This window comes from Cydia amplana, chromosome 3, assembly GCF_948474715.1.
Source record: "Cydia amplana chromosome 3, ilCydAmpl1.1, whole genome shotgun sequence".
Classification (NCBI taxonomy): domain Eukaryota; kingdom Metazoa; phylum Arthropoda; class Insecta; order Lepidoptera; family Tortricidae; genus Cydia; species Cydia amplana.
Genome location: NC_086071.1, coordinates 7,831,701 through 7,855,451, shown reverse-complemented (window position 1 = coordinate 7,855,451; position 23,751 = coordinate 7,831,701). Strand labels below are relative to the sequence as shown.

The following is a 23,751-nucleotide window of genomic DNA, read 5'->3' as shown; positions in this document are numbered from 1 at the left end:
GAATAAAATAAATAACAGACCTAAAAGGTTCAGTTTATGTCACGAGATCCGGAGAAGCTTATAGACACAGTTTTTACGACAAAATAAACTTGCATAGGTACCAATCATATCATTCTTTGTTCGTCTGTTTGTCTAATCGCGCATCTAAATTGAATCGACAGAGGCAAATAGACGAATGAACTATCGCGAAGATATTCGCGACGGTAGCTTTGATCGCTTAGACGATAGCTTTGGCCGCAAAATTGCATCAAGCATTGGGTGACTGAGGCTGAACAGTATTTCTTATCAGAAGCTAACTGTCTGGATTGTACCTTAAAACAACACTAGCCTCCTAAGCTAAGGCCCAAGGTCCTACCCATAGTACTTATTAACTTTGTTATTCAGACCCAGCTCCTACAACAATTGTGTAGTCATAGCGTACCACGGTCCTACCAGTAGGACTTAATAGAAAACCCATCATTTTGTTTTCAAATTTCGAGCTTATCGAAATTGACGTGTACGAACTTTTAAAGGACTGTTTTGTTTTGTCTGTGAGCCCTTTAACAAGTTCGTAAAAAAATCAAAGTGCTGTACAAGGTAAATACAATAATGTCAATAGCATTAAAAAAAAGTCTTTTAAGTATTTGGGTCTGAATGAGTATAAAACAATAGTACTACTGGTGGGACTAGGGGCCGTACTGACTACATACTCTATTTTTCGTTGGGCCTTAGGAGGCTAGAAAATCACTTTAACACGCACCAACTTAGTACCTACCTTATAGTAAAATCATGTTACTTGTTTATAAAAACCAACGAGCTGAGATCCACCCGCAGACAATAGCCAGTCAGCAGCAATAGTTGCTAAGCGGGCGAGGTATTCAAAATTACCTTGACGCGACTTTATTGTTAAGAGAATAAGAGCGCGTCAAGGTCATTTTGAACACCTCGCCCGCTTAGCAACTTCTGCTGCTGACTGTACTTATCAACACTTCTCAGCATCTTTAACGTCGCCAATAAGTTAACAAATTCAGAACACAACCTCAACATTTAGTTCTGGTGCACTGAAGCATTGACAGACAAGCCTAAGGGCCAAATTATGTTTTCAAGTACATATTAGATAAACTTGTGCAGAGTCGGTCCAAATTTTTTTACCTATTAATAATCCACTAGAACAGTAGTGTTTTTACTTTTGTGTTCAGTACTAGAATAAGCAAATAGTGAATATAAATTGCAATATCCTACCACTGTCCATAGCTACGCTCATTTGTAAGAAAGCAGAAACGAAATTTATGCCACCCCATATTTTTAATACGCCTTTCCTTTGATCGAAAATAACATATATTATTAGGCATACTGATCTTAATTCTAACTACGGGTAGTGTAGAATGTTTCCATAACAACAAGTTTTATGACAAACGACGCCAAGTTTCCTTCATTTCACGCGAAACAAGGTAAACTTAGACATAATGTGCTCAAAGCAAATACAAGGTCAAGAATACAACGAAGCAAAATCCGGCTAATTACACGCGTTGTTATCAAGTATGACTAAATACGAACAAACTTGAAACGATTGTACTGATGCCACCAAATAATTTGCTGCGATGGCATGCAAGACACTCATCGAGTCTCGTTAGATTTCAAAGCCATGGCCTAGATGCAATAAGTAACAGACTGAACACTATCTAGGTACTCAATCATTCAACATTATACCCTATATTAAAACATTTAAGGTCATTATTCCCTTTACAAGAGACCTCTGCTCAGCAGTTAGGGCTTAAACATATTGAAATTACATCCTGTACAACAATAAACAATTTATCAATAAGATCCTCTTAAATGCAATATTTTTCGTGTTGTGATTCATATAAAATTTGCGTTTGTCCCTATTTGGAATTTAATTCCAACTAACCTTTTCTAAGGATTTTTCGCACATTTTATATGAATAAATCAATAAAAAACTAAAAATAAAATCTTTCAGAGCATGCTATCTAGACACTTATTATAATACTGACTTACTACCATTGCCTGACCAGTTAATCAAAGTGTCCGTATTCGTGTCATCAATGTCCACAAGGAGATTATCCATATCTATACTTCTCGAGTCATTTAAGACAATATCTTCATCATGTTGTTCTAAGTTGATGTATGATAGTGACTTTTTCTTCTGTCCTAGGTCAAATATTTCCAAGTCTTCATCGTCATCCTCATCTGATTCCATTGTTAGCGGCACCCTGGACAACTCCATGTTAGTTCTGTTGTCCTCTGATTGTAGAACACCATACCGGAATTGATTTGGATCGATTGAGCTGTGTGTACTTTTAGCATCACTGGTGTTGGCTTTTTTCCTGGAAACATGGATTTGTAAAATTAAATTCACATAAAAAAAGGTAAACAATGTGTTTTTAAAAACATTTCCCGGTACTTAAACATTTATCAGTTAAACAGGCAAATAGAAAACAGCTTGAATCGTGTAATGTTTCCATCTACCCTCAAATGGCTAAACATTACATCTCATTATCAGTAATAGCAAATATTATTACATAACTAAATTACTATTGATGAATCAAATCAACCCGAGATAGTCCTATTAATAAAATTGCATGATTATAGCAGCTTCATTGTTACATTGAGTAAGTAATATAATTGTATGTAGTATGTTTATTATTGTTCAACAACTTAATAATTATCTGCCTTGAATAGGGGCTGCCATCCATCTGGGTTTCCCCATATTTGTCCTAGTTTAGACCCTGTCCCGGAGCCATACAGGAGGAATTTTGTAAAGTTTCTGGAAAAACCTAATCTTTTTTTTTTGCCATTTGAATGCTGCAGCCTCTCCTCTCGCCAAAGTTGCTAATGGCTAACAATTTTTTTTTGTAAAGAAGAAAAACTATTAATCATATAAGTGTTGATTTTTACCTGTATATTATGAAGTAGTAAGCCATCGCCAGCAGAGCAAATCCGCCAAACACTATAGCAGCCCTTTTGACAACTCCAGGGTCAGTTAGGTTGATTTTAGGTGGTTCTGTAGCTGTTGTGTTATGTACTTTCGTTTTATTATCAACTATACTGGTTGAATTATCACTTGTTGTGTTTGCTTTATCAGGTTTGTGCACTGAAATGTAAACACAGATAAGTTAATTAACTTTTAGTGGTACTAGTAATCATCTACATAAAAAGTGTGACTTGTACAAATGTACATCTAGAAAATTTATTATTTTCTAGCTATGCTTATAAACAACGCCTTGTTTTGTATAGTAAAACAATACCAAAAAGCAAACTGAATATTTAATTTTCAATTATTATTATATTTTAAACAGTGTCATAAACATCCATGACCATATCATTTTCATGCAAACAATATTAACATGCTATTGCACATTGCATCTTGTATAGGTGAACCAGGATCTATTGAGGGTTCGCCATGTTGTGGAATTTCACCGGAACTAATTTTTTCATACTACACTGAATTGTCACCCTATAAATGAGAATAACAGCGCCCTCTTGACAATTATCATATATTACTGGTCAGGCTATAAATACATCACTTTACAAACCTGTTTTGTTATCCATAATTGGAGCTTTTTCTCCATCCTTATCATTTTTGGTTACATTAAGTGGCGACACATGAGGCTTAACCAACAGAGACGATTCAGAGACAATATCAGGAGACCGAGGCTTATCAGTAGACTGAGGGGGCAGAACAGGAGTCACAGCAATCTTAGTTTCGCTCTGGGCAGCAGATTGCCCTTCGCTAGGGCCCTGGATTCCAATATCTGAATGAACCTGAGCCACCGCTTGGCCAGGGAGTACTTCAGGCTTCAGTGTCGTTTGCGCCTCCACCTCGCGCTTACGTATCGTCATTAATCTAATTCCATGGTGAATCGACGGCCATAACGAGTATCTCGCGTTAACATCACTAACAAAATCCTTACTCAAACCAGCAACCTCAGATGTCCTCACAACATTTAGAAACAAAAACAACGCCGCACTACGTAATAACATCGTTCTTATAAAACAAACGTGGAAATAAATTGAAGATGGCAATAATCACTGAATTAATGATGCAAACAATGAAGTCCTATGATATCACCATTGATATTACTCATTCTTCGCGCGTCGTTGAAAAATCTTGCAATATTTTTTTAACGCCCTAACCCGGGTCCACAATTCCACATTATACTGTGAATTCCAAAGGGAATACCCAGCTCGCTGTTATTTGCGTTACAATAAGGAAAATCTGAAGATAAATTCGATCCGGGCCACCAGCAATGTGTGGCTGTCACTGTCAGTGTCAACAGTGTCAAACTCAGGACCTCTACACACTTAACGATAATAAAATTGCATGCGATTTATGTTACAATATGTGGGTGACCGAGCGAGCGAGCGATAAAAACTCAAAGGCACGTTTTGCCAGAGATAAGAAAATGTTTGCGAAAATCGAATCGACACTCGCGTTCGAGGCTACACGCCGCGATTCACGCACGAGTGTGGAGGGGGCTTAACGAGGATTTGGTTTTGAAACGTTCCTCATTCCAAATTTTGAAATCCATTGCCTATGTCATGGCAACACCATAAAAACACACTGCGCACTGCGCAGTCGCGCAAAGACCGAGCCATGACCGAGCGTTCAAATCAACCAATCAGGGCATAGGGCATGACAGTTTTGGTTTTCGGTTGCAATAATGACGGGTTGAAAAAGTTTTCGGTGCATAAAAAACCATAAAAAAACATTGTATATGGGCATATTATTAACATACAAGAAAAGTAATTTCAGCGTTTTTAAAAATTCATCCCCTAACAGGGTTAAAACGGGGTTGAAAGAAGGAATCCATTACGAATGCTTTGAAACTTCTTAGAAAGACTTAATAGCCGATTACAAAACAAGTTATTGAGACGTTTTAAGAAATTCAACCCCTAAGGAGGTTAAAAAGGGGATGAAAGTTTGTCTTAGGGTTCAAATTTTATTTTAAGCTAGGAACTTGAGACTTTGTGAAAAGGTATCATATTAAAAGAGAAGAAAATTGATTTCAGCGTTTTCAAAAATTCATCCCTTAAAAGGGTTAAAAAGGGGTTGAAAGTTTGTATGGAGATCAAAAGTTTTTTTGAGTGCGGGACTTGAATCTTTGTATAAAGGTATATTATTAGAATACAAATAAAGTAATTTCAGCGCTTTTGAAAATTCATCCCTTAAGTTGGTAAAAAAGGGGAGTGCGGGTCTTGAACCTTAGTATAAAGGCATATTATTAGAATACAAGAAAAGTAATTTCAGCATTTTTGAAAATTCATCCCTCAGGTTCGTAAAAAAGGGGTTGAAATTTTGAATGGAGATCAAATATTTTTGTGACCGCGAGACTTTAATCTTGGTATAATGGCATATTATTAAAATAAGAGAATACAAATTTCAGCGTTTTTAAAAATTCACCCCTAAAAAGGTCGAAAAGGGGTTGAAAGTTTGTACCGTAAAATGGGGTGAGTAGGGTTCGCGGGGAGAGTTGGTATATGAATGGGGAGATAAGGGTTGAAAGGGGGGTGAGATGGGTTTTTAAGGCTACTGCTACAAAAATAATGTATTCCAATTTAAAATGGAGGTATAGTTATACTCATAATAAAAATAATCGATCCAACAATCTTCCAAAATTACCTTTGTATGAAAACCCAACTCGCCCCAAATACGAGGGACTACGGGGTGAGGTGGGTTTTCCTGTTTATCGTCAAAGTTATGAAATGGAACTATCTACCCAAAATAAAATAAAAACTAAAATACAAACGTCCGGAACACTTATTATATACACCATTCAGTTTGCATATGTAAAAATAAAATGTTATCGAGGTTTGAATGTCAGTTTTGCGCCTACTCACCCCATTTTACGGTATAGGGTTCAAATTTTATTTAAATCTAGAAACTTAAACCTTCGTAAAAAGCTATTTTATTAAAAGAAAAGAAAACTATTTCAGAGTTTTTGACAATTTATTCCCCAAGGTGGTGAAAAAGGGGTTGAAAATTTGTATGGAGGTCAAACATTTTTTTGAGTGCGGGACTTGAATCGTTGTATAAATGCATATTATTAAAATACAAGAAAAGTAAATTCAGCGTTTTTTTAAATTATTCCCCTAAAAGAGTTAAAAAGGGATTGAAGGTTTGTATAGGGTTCGAATTTTATTTTTAAAGTTTGAAGTTCCTAGCTTCAAACTTCGTAAATAGGTAATTAGGTAGTAGGTTTTATTAAATAGTGGACTTAAAAATCTTCTAAGGGTTTTGAGTGTGAGAGGGATTATATCGAGAACAATTTTATTCAGTTTATTGAAACTTCTTTGCCAGGTTGTGAAATACAAATCTCATGCATTGTATAATAATGAACAAATGATTAACCGTCCCAACTGCTATATTTTGCTGTATAATATTCTAAGCTAATGTAATTTACATATACCGACCAATATAATAATCCACGCGTACGAAGTCGCGGGCAACAGCTAGTATAATATATGCCTCAGGATTGTATATACCTAGTCATGGCTTAGTTTAACACAGAGGACGATAAATAAAACTTACGATCACATATATTATTTTATTTTATTCAATAGACATTTATTTTTACTCATATACTATAAAGTAGAATTTCCAAATTTTAATTTTTGGTATCTAGGTATTCAACACTGATTGAGTATCCACGTGTGGGGTGGATTACAATGTTAATCCTAACCTAACGCATAAACGTCGGCATCTTCTGTTTCAAACATTTAGGTACACAGTAAATATCACCTACAAAATTGAACGAGTTGATAAGTAGATATTTAGTATAGATTTATCAAAGGTCCTAGTGTTAAAATATCGGCAGTGATGAGACAAGCCTATTAGCTCTCGTGTTTCACACAGCTCGCAAACTGACAGAGGCCAAAGCTTTCAGGAAATTATCTGAGGGGCTCACAGTTCAACTTAGCATTAGTAATAAGTTACGAACTTTACTTTAACATTAAAATATAATAAAACCATTCGAAAACTAACTAGATACACACCACGCCGCTTCGCACACACACTCCCAGACCTTATAGTGATTAGGTTTACTTTTACCTTAAGTTAATTTACAAAGTTAATAAATGTGTTATAAATAAATAAATTATTAACTATTTTATACAAAATCCATAACATCGAACTGATATCACGTACCTATAAATGACGCGTTTCGTATTCAACATCATCTAATATCGTATGTAAAATTAATAAGCCTATAAAAATAGATTGCACACAAAGATCAGTGGCCTATTTTATAAAGCTACAAGTTACAATTTACAAGCGGAAGTCTCGTTCTAACACATAGGGTTAGAAAGAGACTTCCGCTTGTAAATTATAACTTGTAGCTTTATAAAATAGGCCACAGATCGTTACGAAAATATTTGCAGTGATCATTTTTAATGCAACAAGGCGGTAGTATTGCCATTTTGTACGTGCACGTACCATTGCCTTTTTATGACAGTCAAGTATAGAAGAAATTGTTGTTGGTGACAATATGTCAAACCCAGAGACGGGTCCATCCTATGCTGTTCAAAAAAGATGTAAAATCCGGTATAAATGTACAAAAAACCAGAGTGTTACAGGGTAATTTAGATTTCCTCTTTTACCTGACTGTTTACTTTATCTTTATCGAGACCATTTTCAGAAATGGGCATTAGGAAGTTTGTGCATTTCATCATTATTGCATATTGGTGTTTCAATTATGATTCAGTGGGCATGCTTACAATTACAATGGTGAATTTGTCACATTACGCATGGCCCCTTGCAATAAAAATGTATCTTTGAATCATATTACAAAACTACCCAAAATCATCCGTACAAAGCAGTTTACTGCAGCTGAAAAAAGTACATTACTATCTGTAGGTATGTACTCCTAAAATTAAGTACATACTTCCCACTATTCACTACCGGCTTACGATTATAAATATTCCGAAATTTTTATGTTAAACTTCCGATATACTTCTACTCGCTTACATCAAATAATCTGATCAAGGTAATCTATACGTTGGCTAATAAATCTTCTGAAACTTTAATATAGTAGTTAATATTATTTTTAATATCTAAATTGTTACAACTTCAAAAATGCGGCACGTCACCGAAGGAATTAGAAATTCTGAACTAAACGATATTTATACAAAAAAATGTTAGCTCTCTTATGTAGTTCTCTCAAATTATGAATGAAGGTAAAATGTAAAATATTGTCAAATTTTAATTGAGCCTTAATCCTAAAATCATGGCACATAAATTATTCTAACAAAGGAGGGAACTTTTCACAACTGGGATTAAATATGCATAATTATGTATCTTGTTTCGATCAATCAATTTTACTTATTATTAAGTAAAAGTTTTTTTTATTTAAATTTTATAAACCGCAAGATATGAATTATAAAAATGAGCAATTTGTATTTACGTGCGTACCTACAAAAGCAAAGTATTGTAGGCAATGCAAATTGTAAAAAATGTTTGGTCGCGTTAGTCTCCACAGTCAGTCTTCGAAGAAACCTAATTTTATTATGATCTGTAACTTATATGGAATGTAAAAAAAAACCGTAAAAACTGCTAGTGTTCAAATAAACGTTTAAAAAAACCCTTTCTAGGTAGTTTCACCTTCAACAGCTGTTTATTTGCGCCGGGATAGCAATCAGTTTAACTCTACAGTAACAAAGAGTTTTACAACTTCGCAAAATTCGTCGCACGATTCTACAATTGAGAGTTTAATCTGCGGGATGATTTTGACAACAATAAAATTTATTCCGTTCGCGTTCTAACTACACAATTGCTGTCCCGGATAAGGACGAAATCAGTGGCTTCCCAGTATATTCCAGGACGTTGTTGTCGATTGGATTCTCACTTGCACATTCCCTATACTGTATCGAAGGTTCAACATTTAGTAACTCATGTTAGTAATGCCTGGATCTGAGTTATGGAAAGTGATGTCAGAAACCCTCATTTTGCGAGACCCATTACGCTCATTGGTGTTCACTCCAGGCGCTAAGCAGGCGTTAAGTTCTGACGCTCACTCCAGGCGCGCTTTGTAGCTGGTCTTCCATATCTCTGCTAGGGTTACAGCTGAGTGGAAACGGTGGAAGATGCAAAGTGGCAGAGTGAAGCGTTGAACCAGGGACCAGGCCACGTAGCCATAAAAGTCCAATTGAACCTGGAATTGATATTAATCATTTGAAGAACAACATTTTTAATAAAGTGAACAAATAAAGTGAAGTAGGTAATTGGGAACATGTAATGACAACACTTCATTATTTTATTATTCAACAGACGCGTTTCAAAACATCGACAAAAGTGTAAAAAAAATTAAAATGAATTTCTACATTTCGAGCGATCTCTTTTAAAACGAGTCGTGAGTTAGTAGATAATAAACTATTTCAGGCTTAACTATACAACTCCCGTTAAACTCGTACATATTAAGATTATTTAAAACGGGTTACTCACATATTATTAAGTCGAATATACATCGCATAAAATAATTTTGAAATTTCAGGCCTATGTCTAGAATTGAACCAGTTGACATGATGATGCTTACTGCTTGTATGTTATGTGCTGGTATGTATCCGTAAAAAAACTATACTTACGGGATTGGCCAGCACTTTCTGTGCCTCGAAGGTGTAGATGAGCCACATGGTAACGTTGCAGATGAGCAGGAAGGTGACGGCCTGGCGTGCCGGCTTGCTGCGCTCCTGCTCAGGGAGATGCACGCGGCGGCGGGACACGTCGGCGATGAACAACAGTTGGAGTACCACCTGAAATTAATTATCATTGAAAGGTATGCCCGAAAATGATTCGCCTGATTCGCATCCCTCTTTCTCGCAATAACATTCGTAAAAAATGTTTCTTCCCCCGAACAACTAGGCTATTTAATGAATTGAATGATATGCCCGATGTGGATTTGTTTCATAGTAAGATTAATAATGTTAAAAATATTATTGTCATAAACAGGGGTCGGACAAAAAGTGCGGATGACGTAAAAATGACGTAATCTTGCACACAGGATGATGTTTGAGTTTGTATTTAAACTTCCGTGTGACATGTAGTAACAAAGTAGTATTAATGAAGTAACAAAATAATCGTAAATATGGAATTAATAATACAGGTGGTAGGGTGATGTAGTGAATAAAATAAATTTAACGAAACTTGTTACCATAAGGTATAATTATTTGAAATTAGTTAGAACACTTAGAACAAGTCTGTGGGATCCTCAGATAAATAGGTTTAATAGTCAAAAGTGAGAACAGTAGGTAAGATTAGTAAAAATAAAAAAAGATAATTTGATGTTATTATACTTTTATAGCTAAATTTTAGCTAAATATAATCGTGAAGATACAATAGCTAAACAATAACGAAGTCAATTTATTGTTCATCTGATTGACAATGTGTCAGTCAAAAACGTACTTACTCATTTCAAGTGGCGATATCGTTTAATAAAGAGGTTGATAAATGATAAGTGATAATTGTTTATGAAAATCAAAAATACTATTTGAAATCATCCTATAAGTGGTTTGACGTCATCCGCACTTTTTGTCCGACCCCTGGTCATAAATATAGATAGTTAACGATACCCGACTTAAGTTTGTGTTCGTAATTTCTAACGTGTATTCTATTTACCTATACAGTGTAATATTTTGCTATATCGAGACCTTTATATTTTTGTTAATTAGCATTATATATGTGGAAGCTTGTAATTTGCATTTAGCAGATAAGTCTATCAACCTATGTATATTAGGCATTAAGCATCCCGAATAAAATAAAATAAAATAAAATCCTGCTGAAATCAAAGTCGACAAAAATAAGAGCAAGAGGGCGGAGCCATGAGTTGGACTGACCAGACTTAACATTAAAATAGCCGAAGCAGTTCATGCTGCCAAGAACCGGAATACATGGTGGATTATCGTACTGGAGAAGCTGATGCCCTGATGGGCATTCCAAGTATGGGGTATAAACGCAAGGACCAGCAGGAGGAGGAAAGATGATTATTATTTTCCAGAGGGGCTAGCGCGAAAACCGAAATTCGCAAATTGCGAGGATCTTTCTCTTTTACTCCAATGAAGGCGTAATAAGAGTGACAGAGAAAGATGCCCGCAATTTGCGAACTTCGATTTTCGCGGTTATAGCCCAGTACGTAACTTAATTGCTGGAAAACCAAAATTGGATTACTATAGACCGACGATCGATGAAGATTTTCCACTCATAGCTATAAAATTAGCTTTATTGATCGTGGTATTTATGACCCGATATAGGTAGCTACCGCGCGATGATTGCTATTAATTTTATTTACATACATATACCTTGAAGCAAGTCAACATGCATACAGAAATATTTAGGAGTAGTAGGTACCTACAGTAAAAAAACAAATTACCTGAAAAACACTTAAGCATCCAGTAATCATGACGAGCAAATTCGGTTCATGGGTAAAAGCTCCCATGCCACCAGCGATGACGCTGAACACGGCGTACACGAAGAGACCGAAGGCAGACACGCGCAGCAGGATGTCGTTCAAGTCCGACTGTTCTTCGGAGCGGAACTTCAACGATTGTACCCTGCGGAGAGGTTCGGTGTAGGACGGGGTATTGCTCCATCTCATTACTCGACCACTGGTCGTTACAGAGACAACCAAGTATGGTAAATGATTGAGGGGTAAAGATCACACAATATCGTGGTGAAGGTTAGCAACGAAGGTAATAAATGAAGATAAAATTGGAGCGTGGAGAGGGGCAGGGTAGGAGAAAAACCACAAACTAAGTAAGTAAATAACATAAAGTTAAAATTAAAATCTAACTAAAATAAAATAGGTAGGTAACTACGTGGACAGAAAGTAAACAAAAACAATGCAACTAATGTAATGGAGGTTTTTACTCACTAACTAACCGTTCTATAAGTATTAGACACACGATTAGAAAAGGATACCGTAATAATAAATAGATGGTAACCACGTTTGAATAAAATTTTCTAATAAACTTAAGGCTTCGGCACACAGACGCGTTTTCCGGGCGGGGCGTGAGCGTTTTGTATGTTAAAGCGGCGCGCCCCGCTCACGCCGCGCCCGGAAAACATGCCTGTGTGACGAAGCCTTTAGGAAGAAAACATTACGTACTATTACTTTATAATTGGTTAAACAAAAGTAAAACAAGAAACATGAAACTTACCGTATAAATCCGATTAAGATCGCCAATATAGATAAAACCATCAGAGCGCAATGGGATACATCAGCCAAATAGATCGAGATGCGCTTCAACTCTTGGTGTCTAATGAGCACGAAGAAGAGAATCAAGCAGATGAGCGAAGCAACCAATAGCAGCAGTCCACAGAAGAGTCCCTTGGAAGCTCCGGCGCAGTCGACGCGGTTTCCACGCTGAGCTGCTGCCAGTGCTGCCGCCCTGCGGGAGAGAACAGCTTCCAGACGTCTTTCCAGATCTTCGTCGTTGGCCACGCTGCAACCAAACGCGTACCCATCAGTACTTAATATCTCGACACTAACTGCCGGTTTTACTTCAAATCTAATATTACTGAATAATTACTGTTAATATTAATATAGGACAAACCACTCCATGACACCGGCCCTTTAAAATATAATCATTGGCCTAATTTTGCATTTGAAAGTCACTGTCTTCAAGGTTGTAGAGATCGGGTTATTCCCACTAGTTACCACAAAATTGTTACCAGTAGTAATCACTCAAGAAACAATCTCATCTGTTCCCAGTGGTAACAACATATTTAATATAAAATTAATTCCCAGTAGGTAACAGCAACTCACTTTGGTGGTAAATATTTAACTAGGTATTTTTTTATTATTATTGAACACTATAAGTAATACAATTTAAACGTCAAACTTGTTGACCAACTTCCAACAGGTTGTCGCTGTAGCACCAAAGCGAGCTGGAGGTAACTATAAAGATTTGTTGTTACCACTGAAAACAAGTGAGATAAAAATCGGTCGTCACAAGTGGTAACAACTTGGTTGTAACACTTGTAACTAGTGAGAATAAATGAAGGGGCCAATTATCGATAGGCCGTCCAACCAATCATTGGCCCCTTGAGCGTAAACTACATTATTAGTGGAGTTTCCTACCCTGTGTCAGCTGATGAGGGTGATAAGATTTAGGGGAAGCATTCGTGGTGTAAATATGAGTCAGGTTAATAGCCATAGCCAAACATCATGTTTATTATATATGAGTAAAACCGGCAGATAATAGACTGTGAAAACTACTTTTCTTGGAATGATAAAGGTTGTGCGTTAGGTTGGTCAATCAAAACGTTAGGTTGCGTTTCGGTTACAACATGCTTCTAATGGTAAATTTTAAAGAAGATTACCTAGGATAGCGGCCAATGTGCTTCCACATGACGTAGATAACAGCGGCCCCGATTAAAGAGTACTCGATAATGAACGGATAAAGGTAAGGAGCAGAGTCTGTAACGATGGTTCCCATAATTGGAATTCGGCCGCATACTGTGGTGTTATCGATGTTGGCGATCAGGGCTTGCGGTTGCAGGTTGTATACAGATTCAAACAATTCCGAAGAGTTGTTCGCTGAAAACGTATTTTTGAAATTAGCATCATCATTGAACGATAACATACACATGAACATACGTAAACGACAAACATGCACAAAAGGTGATATGATAAAAGTTACAAAATATACCTAAAACGATTTCCTATGGAAACACAAAACAACCTACTATACATAATATAATCTGATGGCACTACAATATTCCAGGCAACGGCAAATAAAAAGTGCATCGGCGGTGAACGTAAACGTGAAGTTCAAAACGACACTCCGACAAACCTGGCGAGTGAGGCGGTTCGTCAACGCGGTAGGTTTCGACATTGTTACCCCATTCGTCCCTGCTCGTGAAGTACGAGCCAGAGGTCGAACTCTGCACCATAGTGCTGACAATCGGTTTCAAGGTCGACGAGTAAAACCCTTGGTACACTTCTAACATCGCCGACTGAGATTGAGTCACTTTCTCATCAACCAGTGGCGCATGTGTAGTCGTTGTGAAAGGATTATCGTTGGGCCAAGCATCTTGTTCGCGACCATAAACCATCCCATTATCGTACCCTAAAGTACTCTTAATGGCATCGATTATTTTCGATTTCGAAGGAAACCCACCCATATTAAACCCGCTCAAATATGGTGAGGGAGTAGTCGCTGAAAATTAGTTTAAAACGCATTTATTGACATGTAACATGCAGATTTTAATATGACTGCGAACGATTCACAAATACAACATTAGTGTATTAGTAAACGAATAATAAGTAATGTAATGTAACACAAAACTTACTCGTTGTAGGAGTTGTGATGGGACCAGAGGTTGTGGTTATACCAATGGAATTTCCTAAGACTTTGGCAGAGTTTACGGCCGTTGAGGCAATAGCAGTTGCAGCCGTGCTCGCAGCTCCGAACACTTTTCCAGAGTGCCTCAAAGTATGCTTACGAATGACCCCTGAAAAAATAATGTTGATAATCTTAGCCAAATCGACTTAGTCTAAAAGTCCAATAAGGCTTCATAATTATCTTGTGACAGCGCCCGTGTTATTTGGTCACCGTCTCGTCAACTATCAGCTCCAAGACTTGACAGATAGACGTAAATTTAATTGATGCTCTGAATATAAAAAATCCTGTCATAATTAAAATATAGGCACCTATTTCGGTTCTCCATCAACCAATTTCACTTTAGATTTTCGTAAATTTACTTAAAACATCCGTGCTCATTAAACAAACAGAAAATACTCTACTGGGCTTTAAACTACTAGCTTCGTATGCAATATCATAATAAATAACCCAAGAAGGCTAAAGGAGATTATCGATTATTTGATCGCTATATTTTTAAAACTAATATCTAAAGCAATATCTTACCTCCAAGAACTGTCTCGCCGGACACTCCATTGGGATACTTCACATGGTAGTCGGTGATTTCTTTTAAAGATTCTAAAACCAATGTTCTTATCCATACACAGATGTTAGTTGCTACGACGTGCATTAATCCAAATCGGGCAATAACTTTGAATCGATGAATGTTTAACTGAAATATTGAGATATGATTTTAAATATTATTATTAGTCCTTATATACTCGTATGTATGTCAATATTTCTCATATTATTGTCTAAAAAAATGTACTCACTCGAGAGTTCATGAAAATAAAATACATTTGCATGAAGGTGAAAACCATCTGCAGTACCGGGTTTACCCCCTTCAAGATAAGATAGCAAGGAGAATCGAGGGGCAGCTCAAAGAAAGTTCCGAATTCTAAGCCGTTGTATATCATGGTACCCAAGCCGAAAGCTAAAACAATAATTATTATAAGTAATTGAATAACCATAAATTATATTAAAAACGGGTCACTCACGTATTTTAAGTCGAAAAACGCTCGATATGTTTCACTTCGTACCTTCGTGTCTGCGCCGGTCCGTCACCGTAAACGCAAGCTCCTGATGACACTTCTCGGTACGAAGTGAAACATGTCGAGCGTTTTTCGACTTAAAATACGTGAGTGACCCGTTTTTAATATATTTAATATGTCTGTCTCTCACGAAAGTTTTGTTATTAAAACCATAAATTATAAATAAGACGGCATTTTATTTGAAAGCCGCAATTTGTATTTAAAAAAAATTAATATATTATTGGCTTACCAATAGCTCCAATTCGTAAGAAAAAGCTACCATGACTATGCTCATTTTGAGAAGTCTTCCGTCTGCGTACTGGTCTGGCCACTGGTCCGGCTTCCATCTCCACAATATCTTGTTGCTGTTTGAAAAGAAAAAAGCATTTTTAAACACAATATATTATTATTCCAAAGATGACCCACCTAAGATACCTCCATCCAATGAAATCACAGTCCTCATAGAGAAGCATAATTTCGGTGAAACAGTGGCGCTGTACAATCGTGATAAAATTGTTGCAAATGTATTAGTATTACTACTCGATTTCGTGCCTACTGTTAATCTTTCTTACACTCGTATGTTATATATATATGTACCTACTATTATCATCGCTGGTTCAAAAGTAGAAACTCCTCAGCTCTGTTGGCTTACCAGGCGTTTTTCAAGAAAGCAAAACCATACAGCAAATAATAGACTTATTGAACACTTGCAGTGTACTACAATAGTTAAATTAATCGTCCATTGAATTCTACAATATTGATATTTGCTAAAATTACAGATTGTATTCCAGCGCAGGCATTTGAAATTATATTCCCATTTAATTCAAAAATTATATTAAAGTACTTATTCGTAGATACAAGCGATTTTAACAGCCAATTAATGATTATTTCCCAATGAATATCAACGCGTTAACTAAACACGTATGGCGTGGTGGCGCCTCATGTCTTCAATAAGCCTATAAAACGTACACTCAACACAAAAAGCACTACTGCCAACCAATGAACTACGACAGCACATCCAAAGCTCTCCGCAATGATATGATACAAGTGTCAAGCGGGATGCGATGATCCTCACCTGGTCTGACGCATACAGCGCCATTTGAATCTGTAATTGTTGTTGACGAACTTTATCACGCATCTTACGGGGATACACCTCCTGCCCAAAATGATATGAAAAAACAAAAAAAGTAGCCGGCGTAAACATAAAGGGGTTCATGCACCTGTTACGTCCATGTCAAGCGGTCACAGTGACGACGTGGTTAAACAAACGAATTGCGAAAATCATGGTGATATTCAAAAAATAATAATTCAAAACGAACATTTATAGGGTTAACCAAACGAAGCGATAACAGTGTGTGTGATACAATTGAACTGATAAAATGGATGTGCTGTTTAGTGATTTTAAGGTTCACGCACCTGGAATTGACTTTGTTTCTTGGCTTCTTTGCTTGGTTTATCTTTCCCGGCGTCCTTGTCCTTGTCTTTGCCTTTGCCTTCTTTCTTGCCATCTTTCTTTCCATCTTTGCCTTCTTTGCCGTCTTTTCCCTCTTTCGCGTCTTTGTCTTTGGTTTTCTTTTCTTTTTCCTTCTTCGGTTTCTTCTCTTTTGGGGGAGGCTTAGGTTTCGGGGGACTTCCACTACAGCAGGCGCTTTCTGTCAAATAAAATCACATGATAATTTATAACTAAAGAAATTTAGGGTATTTTTATAGTTATAGGCCCTAACGAACGTACTTTTATATGTTTTTTCTACTCCCGTACTTTTATTTGTCATTTAAAGGGTCGTGCACACACCTTTAAAACCCTACCTTACAGTTGTCAAGACAAGTCTTTAGTCTATTCCCCAAAAAAGAATTTGTGCATACACGCAGTATCTTTTTGGCGATTTTACGATACTTCGTGTAATGACCACTTAAAAAATATTGAAGAAATACAGTGTTGCCACCCTTATTTTAAATGTCATCTCTGACAAATAAGTGAACCATAGACATGTATTTTTATTTTTATTTCATTCATTCATTCATTATTTTCCCGCCCGTACCCTCCATTTTTGCTACTTCTTGCATTAAAAATATGTGTTAAATTTACAATTTTATTTCAAAGTAAGTGCTTGGTCGTAGAAAAAGTATTGTATGCCATGTTGTTTAACTGAGTCAAAAAATACTCGTGGCGTCTTTATTAACAATTTTCGGCTTCGCCTCAAATTGTTACTCACGCCACTCGCCTTTTTTGATCCCTCTTAAACAACGGTTGCATAAAATACTATTACTCTTTGATTTGCTTATAAGAACTTCTTGTGTAATAAATAACTAAATAAATAAAAAATATAACTTCCTTATTTTATTGGTAGGTACTTGATTTCACTCCTAGTGACGTTATTGTATTCTATATGCCTATCGTATATGCGTATAGGTAAATATGCAATACATTTATTTATTTAAACTTAATTGCACAGTAAAAAATATACAGTGACAAAAGGCGGACTTAATGCTACACGGGATTCTCTACCAGTCAACCTTAAGGCCAAACAGAAACATAGTTGGTGTGGGGTATGTAAAGAACACTAAAACTTGATGCTTAACATTAATAGGCACAAATATAAATGTAAAACATTGTTCAATTCTCTTAAATATAGTTTTCCATGTGTAAGATTGTGGCCTCGAATGTCCAATTTCTCGAATGTACATTTTCCTCGAATGTCCAATTCCTTGAACGTCCATTTACCTTGAAAGTCCAATTCCTTGAATGTCCTGTTGCCACAAATGTAAATGTACAAAGTACATAGTAATTGGCTCATCGCCTCATCAGGCTCCTATAGTCTTGTGTATGTCTCATATAAATGTATAACTGCCCAAAAACTTGAATTTAACAAGAGTATTTTGTCGCTATTAACATACAAAAAAAACCAGCCGACCCTTATTTAATACAAATAACCCCCTCTCATTTGGAACGCTTTCAATGGGCAACCTGAACTACTTCGTCGCTATACGCTTACTCAACCTCATATCTGCAACCATCATTTGATGGGAATGTCGCTTTTCTTTCATTCGGAATACGGGTGTTTTTGTCATCAAATGAGTGTTGCAGATACGAGGTTGAGTAAGTATAGCGGCGTTATATTTGCGCTAATTCCACTAATACTGATACAATAGTGGCACATAACAAAGTCGTTTGAACAAACGGCAAATACCTTCTTAACATAACAAGGTAGACTTAATAATCACTCACCTTGAAGTAGGAAGCAGAAAACGTACAGCAAAAACAATATGCTCATGCCATAGAGGTAGGTGAAGAATCCTTCATAGTAGTAGAGGGGCAGGTTGTGTGTGATGACATCGCTGACCACGTAGGCGATGCAAACCACCACCAGAAGTTTCGCGTAGATGAAACTTGAGATGATGAACAGGGAGGTTCTGTAACAAACAAAGGATCTTTTATGAAATTGGCGCACATGTGTGTTCCTAGAATCCAATCCATCGAACAATTACTGATTTTATTGGTTATCGCAGAAATCAGTGTTAGCGAAATATTTTAATGAGTTATGATTATAATATACAATGTCGCAGTTGTTCACCATCACAGATTAAGAACAAGCGTTGTAAAATTATTAAAAAAAAAACTTATTAATAAAATAAATCATTAACCGTAACAGAATTGTTCGCGATGGGTTAAAATGTCACCGAATCGTTTACACACACTCAACACAATGTAGGTAGTAGGTAGGTGATATGTAGGTACATATCACCATTCTGCGCAGTTGCACCTACAGAACACAAAATATATTCTTCTGTCAGCAAAATTTTTGTAAAAAAAATCTGACGACGATATTTATCTTTCAGTGGGTTTAGATATCGACAATACTTAGAACACTTCGATTTTATAGACCCAATATAAATAAATAATTACTTCTTATATTCGATTTTACATACGAATAGAAGAGTGCATACAGTTAAATCAATGTACATATCAATTTGCATTTATATGTAGAATTTTTTTTAACTATTTTAAGTACAAAGACAAATTACACACACATTTTATTGATTGTACTTAGGGCATAATTTTTATACGGATTTTATGATGAGGTATATCAAGGTTTTTTTTAAATTTCAATTCCTCAACCGATCGACATACTTTTTGGATGGCTTCGGCTGCACGCATTTCAGCTCCATTTCCTTATTAGCCGTGTTGTGTTTCTCGGCGATGGCGATGTCGCTACCCTGCTGTCGGTGCTGGCCCACCGGCAGAGTCGCCATGTTGTCCACCGCCTCCAGCTCCACTGTGGCCACCTTCACCTCAGCCTCCATCGGCTGATGCTTCTCCTTCCCCATCACGACACACTCAACGCACTTAGGCTGTATCCATAAGACTCAGGGTTAAGGATACTAGGGCAGGGCGGACTGTGCTATCAAAGCTCCGGAAGTAAGGTGCGGCGGGACACTGAGAGCCGAGTTGCGCAGTATTGGATGCTGCGCGACTGACTAGGGGTGTCGACCCTCCTGTGCGAACCCTCTTTAAATTGCACTCGGAATGGCGAGAGGGTCGTAATTCCGTTCGACTCGTGATTGCGAAGGGGAGGTGCAGAAATGCATATTTTATGCAGCTAATGCGCTATCGACTTTCAGCGATTTAAATATCTTACTTGACTTTTATTTATGTCTTTATTATACACGACGGGTTTACCAATTTTTCGAATTACATATGTGGTTCCATGCCTCAAAAGGAAAAAAAAAACGGAACCCTTTTGGATCGCTTTCTGCCAAGACCCTTTATCTCCGAAACGCGTGGAGGTATCAAGTTGAAATTAAAACCATAAACTCAGGTCTATAATCCCTTTAGGCTGTGAAAAAATCTTACTTCTACTTTAACGTAAAAAAAAGATACGGCCGTTTATACTGCTATAAAAAGTATATTTCGACACTCAGGGAATCAAAATGTATAAATAGGGTATTGACCTATAACTATGAAATTTGGCAAGTTATATCGTCTTACAGTACAAGTACCTACAGGGAAAAATCTAGAAACTATATACATTTGTAAAAAAAGTAACATTTGTACGGAACCCTCGGTGGGCGAGTCCGACTCGCACTTGTCTGCACGGGCGGTCAATTGTATGAACAACTCAAAGGTCTTTCAACCCTTTATCAGTATAGTTGATTGGGTCCAAAATTTCTCCACTCGACAACCCTAATCCGGTCGCAAGCGGTCGATAGAGACGCGTCCCGGAGCGCCGGGAGGCTGCGCGAGCGACCCACTGACCCGGCCACACACCCTTACCAAAATGCTACGCAACATGCATACTTAACTCTCAGATGCAAGTACGTGCCAACCCTAATATGCATCTACTACTCGGAGCAGTTTTATAAAGGTAAAGTTAAGTACCAATCTGATGGTAATAAAAGGATGAATAAGGTACGCATGCGCGGTCTCGATTGAATAGTGACCTACGAGCGGGGTCGACGATCCCTGCATACACTATGTTTTTGTGTATGTTCCAATGCAATCGAGGTCACTATTACGTTACCACTACTTCTTTATGTTGTATGGAACTTTTTAATGAAATTTGTTAGGATAATAAAGAGCAATTTGATTATTTATGCTTAGTTAGATTTTTCTCACGTTGCTTAAGGGCGGATTAAGACGGCGCGCGAACTCGCATGCGATTTTAGTTACATTGCGGACTGTTAGTTACGTCTAATTCAACCGACCGATCAAAACCCGCAATGTAATGAAACTCGCATTAGAGTTCTCGCATCGTCTAAATGAGCCCTGGCTGGATAATGAATGAGCAAGGTTTGATAACTAACTGTAAGCCAATTAAACGATACTTAATAATATTGTCAGGCATGTCTTACTCCGCGATTTCGTCGCTTTGCTACAGGTAGCTAAAAGTACATCCGTTCCGGCCCCAATTTTGGGGAAAGCCATAAGCCGCGCGTGGCGCTGTCGCCACCTAGCGGCCACAGCGGCCATATCTGTGCTGATCGTAACAGACGTGTTTTGTTAGAGAGTGAGTCTTCTGTACTTAGTACTATTATTTATTCTGTGATATTGTCAAGATTTTTTTGCGGAAAAGCCACTACTATGCGTACTCAGCGTACTCATTGTAGAGCATGTAGGCATCTTAATTAACTAATTGAAAAAAATAATGTGTGAGTGATAATTATTCATAATTACCTCGATGACAGCTAGAACTCGACATTGACCGTAATTTGGACGCTGTTGTCCGCCAGGAAAATGGAAAAGTGATTAATTAGGTCAGGATCACGAACTTTATTTATGCCTTGGCCTTGGATGTCCAGCCACTTTCGGACCAGCGGAGATTCCGTCCTCGCTGGACTATTTATATGTAGTACAAAGTAGAGACGGGAGGGTGTCGAGGTTCCATAATTTTAGACGCAACACTCAAAATAAATGAAAATGGGTCAATTAACATGGAAAATGTAAGTGTATAATAGGTGCTTTAGTTAAATTAGCAGTTGTGCTAGATGCATAGGTATATAATTATATGTATATTGGAGGTCATAAATATGTCTTCTATGTAAACAAGCTTATATATGGCACGCCTCATAAGTAGTCAGTAGCTTTTATAGACGCCTGCAACTGCAACTGATTTAACTTTAGTTCTCGCATCGTCTAAATGAGCCCTGGCTGGATAATGAATGAGCAAGGTTTGATAACTAACTGTAAGCCAATTAAACGATACTTAATAATATTGTCAGGCATGTCTTACTCCGCGATTTCGTCGCTTTGCTACAGGTAGCTAAAAGTACATCCGTTCCGGCCCCAATTTTGGGGAAAGCCATAAGCCGCGCGTGGCGCTGTCGCCACCTAGCGGCCACAGCGGCCATATCTGTGCTGATCGTAACAGACGCGTTTTGTTAGAGAGTGAGTCTTCTGTACTTAGTACTATTATTTATTCTGTGATATTGTCAAGATTTTTTTGCGGAAAAGCCACTACTATGCGTACTCAGCGTACTCATTGTAGAGCATGTAGGCATCTTAATTAACTAATTGAAAAAAAAAATGTGTGAGTGATAATTATTCATAATTACCTCGATGACAGCTAGAACTCGACATTGACCGTAATTTGGACGCTGTTGTCCGCCAGGAAAATGGAAAAGTGATTAATTAGGTCAGGATCACGAACTTTATTTATGCCTTGGCCTTGGATGTCCAGCCACTTTCGGACCAGCGGAGATTCCGTCCTCGCTGGACTATTTATATGTAGTACAAAGTAGAGACGGGAGGGTGTCGAGGTTCCATAATTTTAGACGCAACACTCAAAATAAATGAAAATGGGTCAATTAACATGGAAAATGTAAGTGTATAATAGGTGCTTTAGTTAAATTAGCAGTTGTGCTAGATGCATAGGTATATAATTATATGTATATTGGAGGTCATAAATATGTCTTCTATGTAAACAAGCTTATATATGGCACGCCTCATAAGTAGTCAGTAGCTTTTATAGACGCCTGCAACTGCAACTGATTTAACTTTAGTTCTCGCATCGTCTAAATGAGCCCTGGCTGGATAATGAATGAGCAAGGTTTGATAACTAACTGTAAGCCAATTAAACGATACATAATAATATTGTCAGGCATGTCTTACTCCGCGATTTCGTCGCTTTGCTACAGGTAGCTAAAAGTACATCCGTTCCGGCCCCAATTTTGGGGAAAGCCATAAGCCGCGCGTGGCGCTGTCGCCACCTAGCGGCCACAGCGGCCATATCTGTGCTGATCGTAACAGACGCGTTTTGTTAGAGAGTGAGTCTTCTGTACTTAGTACTATTATTTATTCTGTGATATTGTCAAGATTTTTTTGCGGAAAAGCCACTACTATGCGTACTCAGCGTACTCATTGTAGAGCATGTAGGCATCTTAATTAACTAATTGAAAAAAATAATGTGTGAGTGATAATTATTCATAATTACCTCGATGACAGCTAGAACTCGACATTGACCGTAATTTGGACGCTGTTGTCCGCCAGGAAAATGGAAAAGTGATTAATTAGGTCAGGATCACGAACTTTATTTATGCCTTGGCCTTGGATGTCCAGCCACTTTCGGACCAGCGGAGATTCCGTCCTCGCTGGACTATTTATATGTAGTACAAAGTAGAGACGGGAGGGTGTCGAGGTTCCATAATTTTAGACGCAACACTCAAAATAAATGAAAATGGGTCAATTAACATGGAAAATGTAAGTGTATAATAGGTGCTTTAGTTAAATTAGCAGTTGTGCTAGATGCATAGGTATATAATTATATGTATATTGGAGGTCATAAATATGTCTTCTATGTAAACAAGCTTATATATGGCACGCCTCATAAGTAGTCAGTAGCTTTTATAGACGCCTGCAACTGCAACTGATTTAACT

General features: G+C 37.3%; 2 protein-coding genes across 10 annotated transcripts in view; both read right to left on the bottom strand.

The window, feature by feature from the left end:
• Window positions 1–1,784: 1,784 nt before the first annotated feature.
• LOC134662924 (uncharacterized) lies at window positions 1,785–4,221 on the bottom strand. The gene is made up of 3 exons (XM_063519229.1): window positions 3,534–4,221; window positions 2,896–3,091; window positions 1,785–2,324 (listed from the first exon to the last, which is right to left on the bottom strand). Exons 1-3 carry the CDS (start codon window positions 3,979–3,981, stop codon window positions 1,979–1,981), a joined length of 990 nt encoding a protein of 329 aa, XP_063375299.1. The 5' UTR covers window positions 3,982–4,221; the 3' UTR covers window positions 1,785–1,978.
• A 4,769-nt stretch (window positions 4,222–8,990) lies between these two features.
• LOC134662488 (proton channel OtopLc) overlaps window positions 8,991–23,751 on the bottom strand; it is a 49,878-nt gene continuing 35,117 nt past the window's right edge. For 3 of the 9 annotated variants that reach the window (XM_063518725.1, XM_063518726.1, XM_063518727.1), the window contains exons 4-16: window positions 18,607–18,791; window positions 16,797–17,032; window positions 16,456–16,536; window positions 15,631–15,745; window positions 15,123–15,283; window positions 14,857–15,022; window positions 14,282–14,443; window positions 13,783–14,148; window positions 13,310–13,526; window positions 12,145–12,429; window positions 11,358–11,592; window positions 9,577–9,744; window positions 8,991–9,146 (exon numbers count right to left, since the gene is read on the bottom strand). In XM_063518725.1, coding sequence (XP_063374795.1) covers window positions 9,006–9,146; window positions 9,577–9,744; window positions 11,358–11,592; window positions 12,145–12,429; window positions 13,310–13,526; window positions 13,783–14,148; window positions 14,282–14,443; window positions 14,857–15,022; window positions 15,123–15,283; window positions 15,631–15,745; window positions 16,456–16,536; window positions 16,797–17,032; window positions 18,607–18,791 — 2,518 coding nt within the window. In that variant the 3' untranslated portion in view covers window positions 8,991–9,005. Of the gene's footprint in view, window positions 9,147–9,576; window positions 9,745–11,357; window positions 11,593–12,144; window positions 12,430–13,309; window positions 13,527–13,782; window positions 14,149–14,281; window positions 14,444–14,856; window positions 15,023–15,122; window positions 15,284–15,630; window positions 15,746–16,455; window positions 16,537–16,796; window positions 17,033–18,606; window positions 18,792–19,509; window positions 19,796–23,751 lie in introns of those variants that run through there. The other 6 variants (XM_063518732.1, XM_063518731.1, XM_063518728.1 and 3 more) reach the window with 6 other exon arrangements.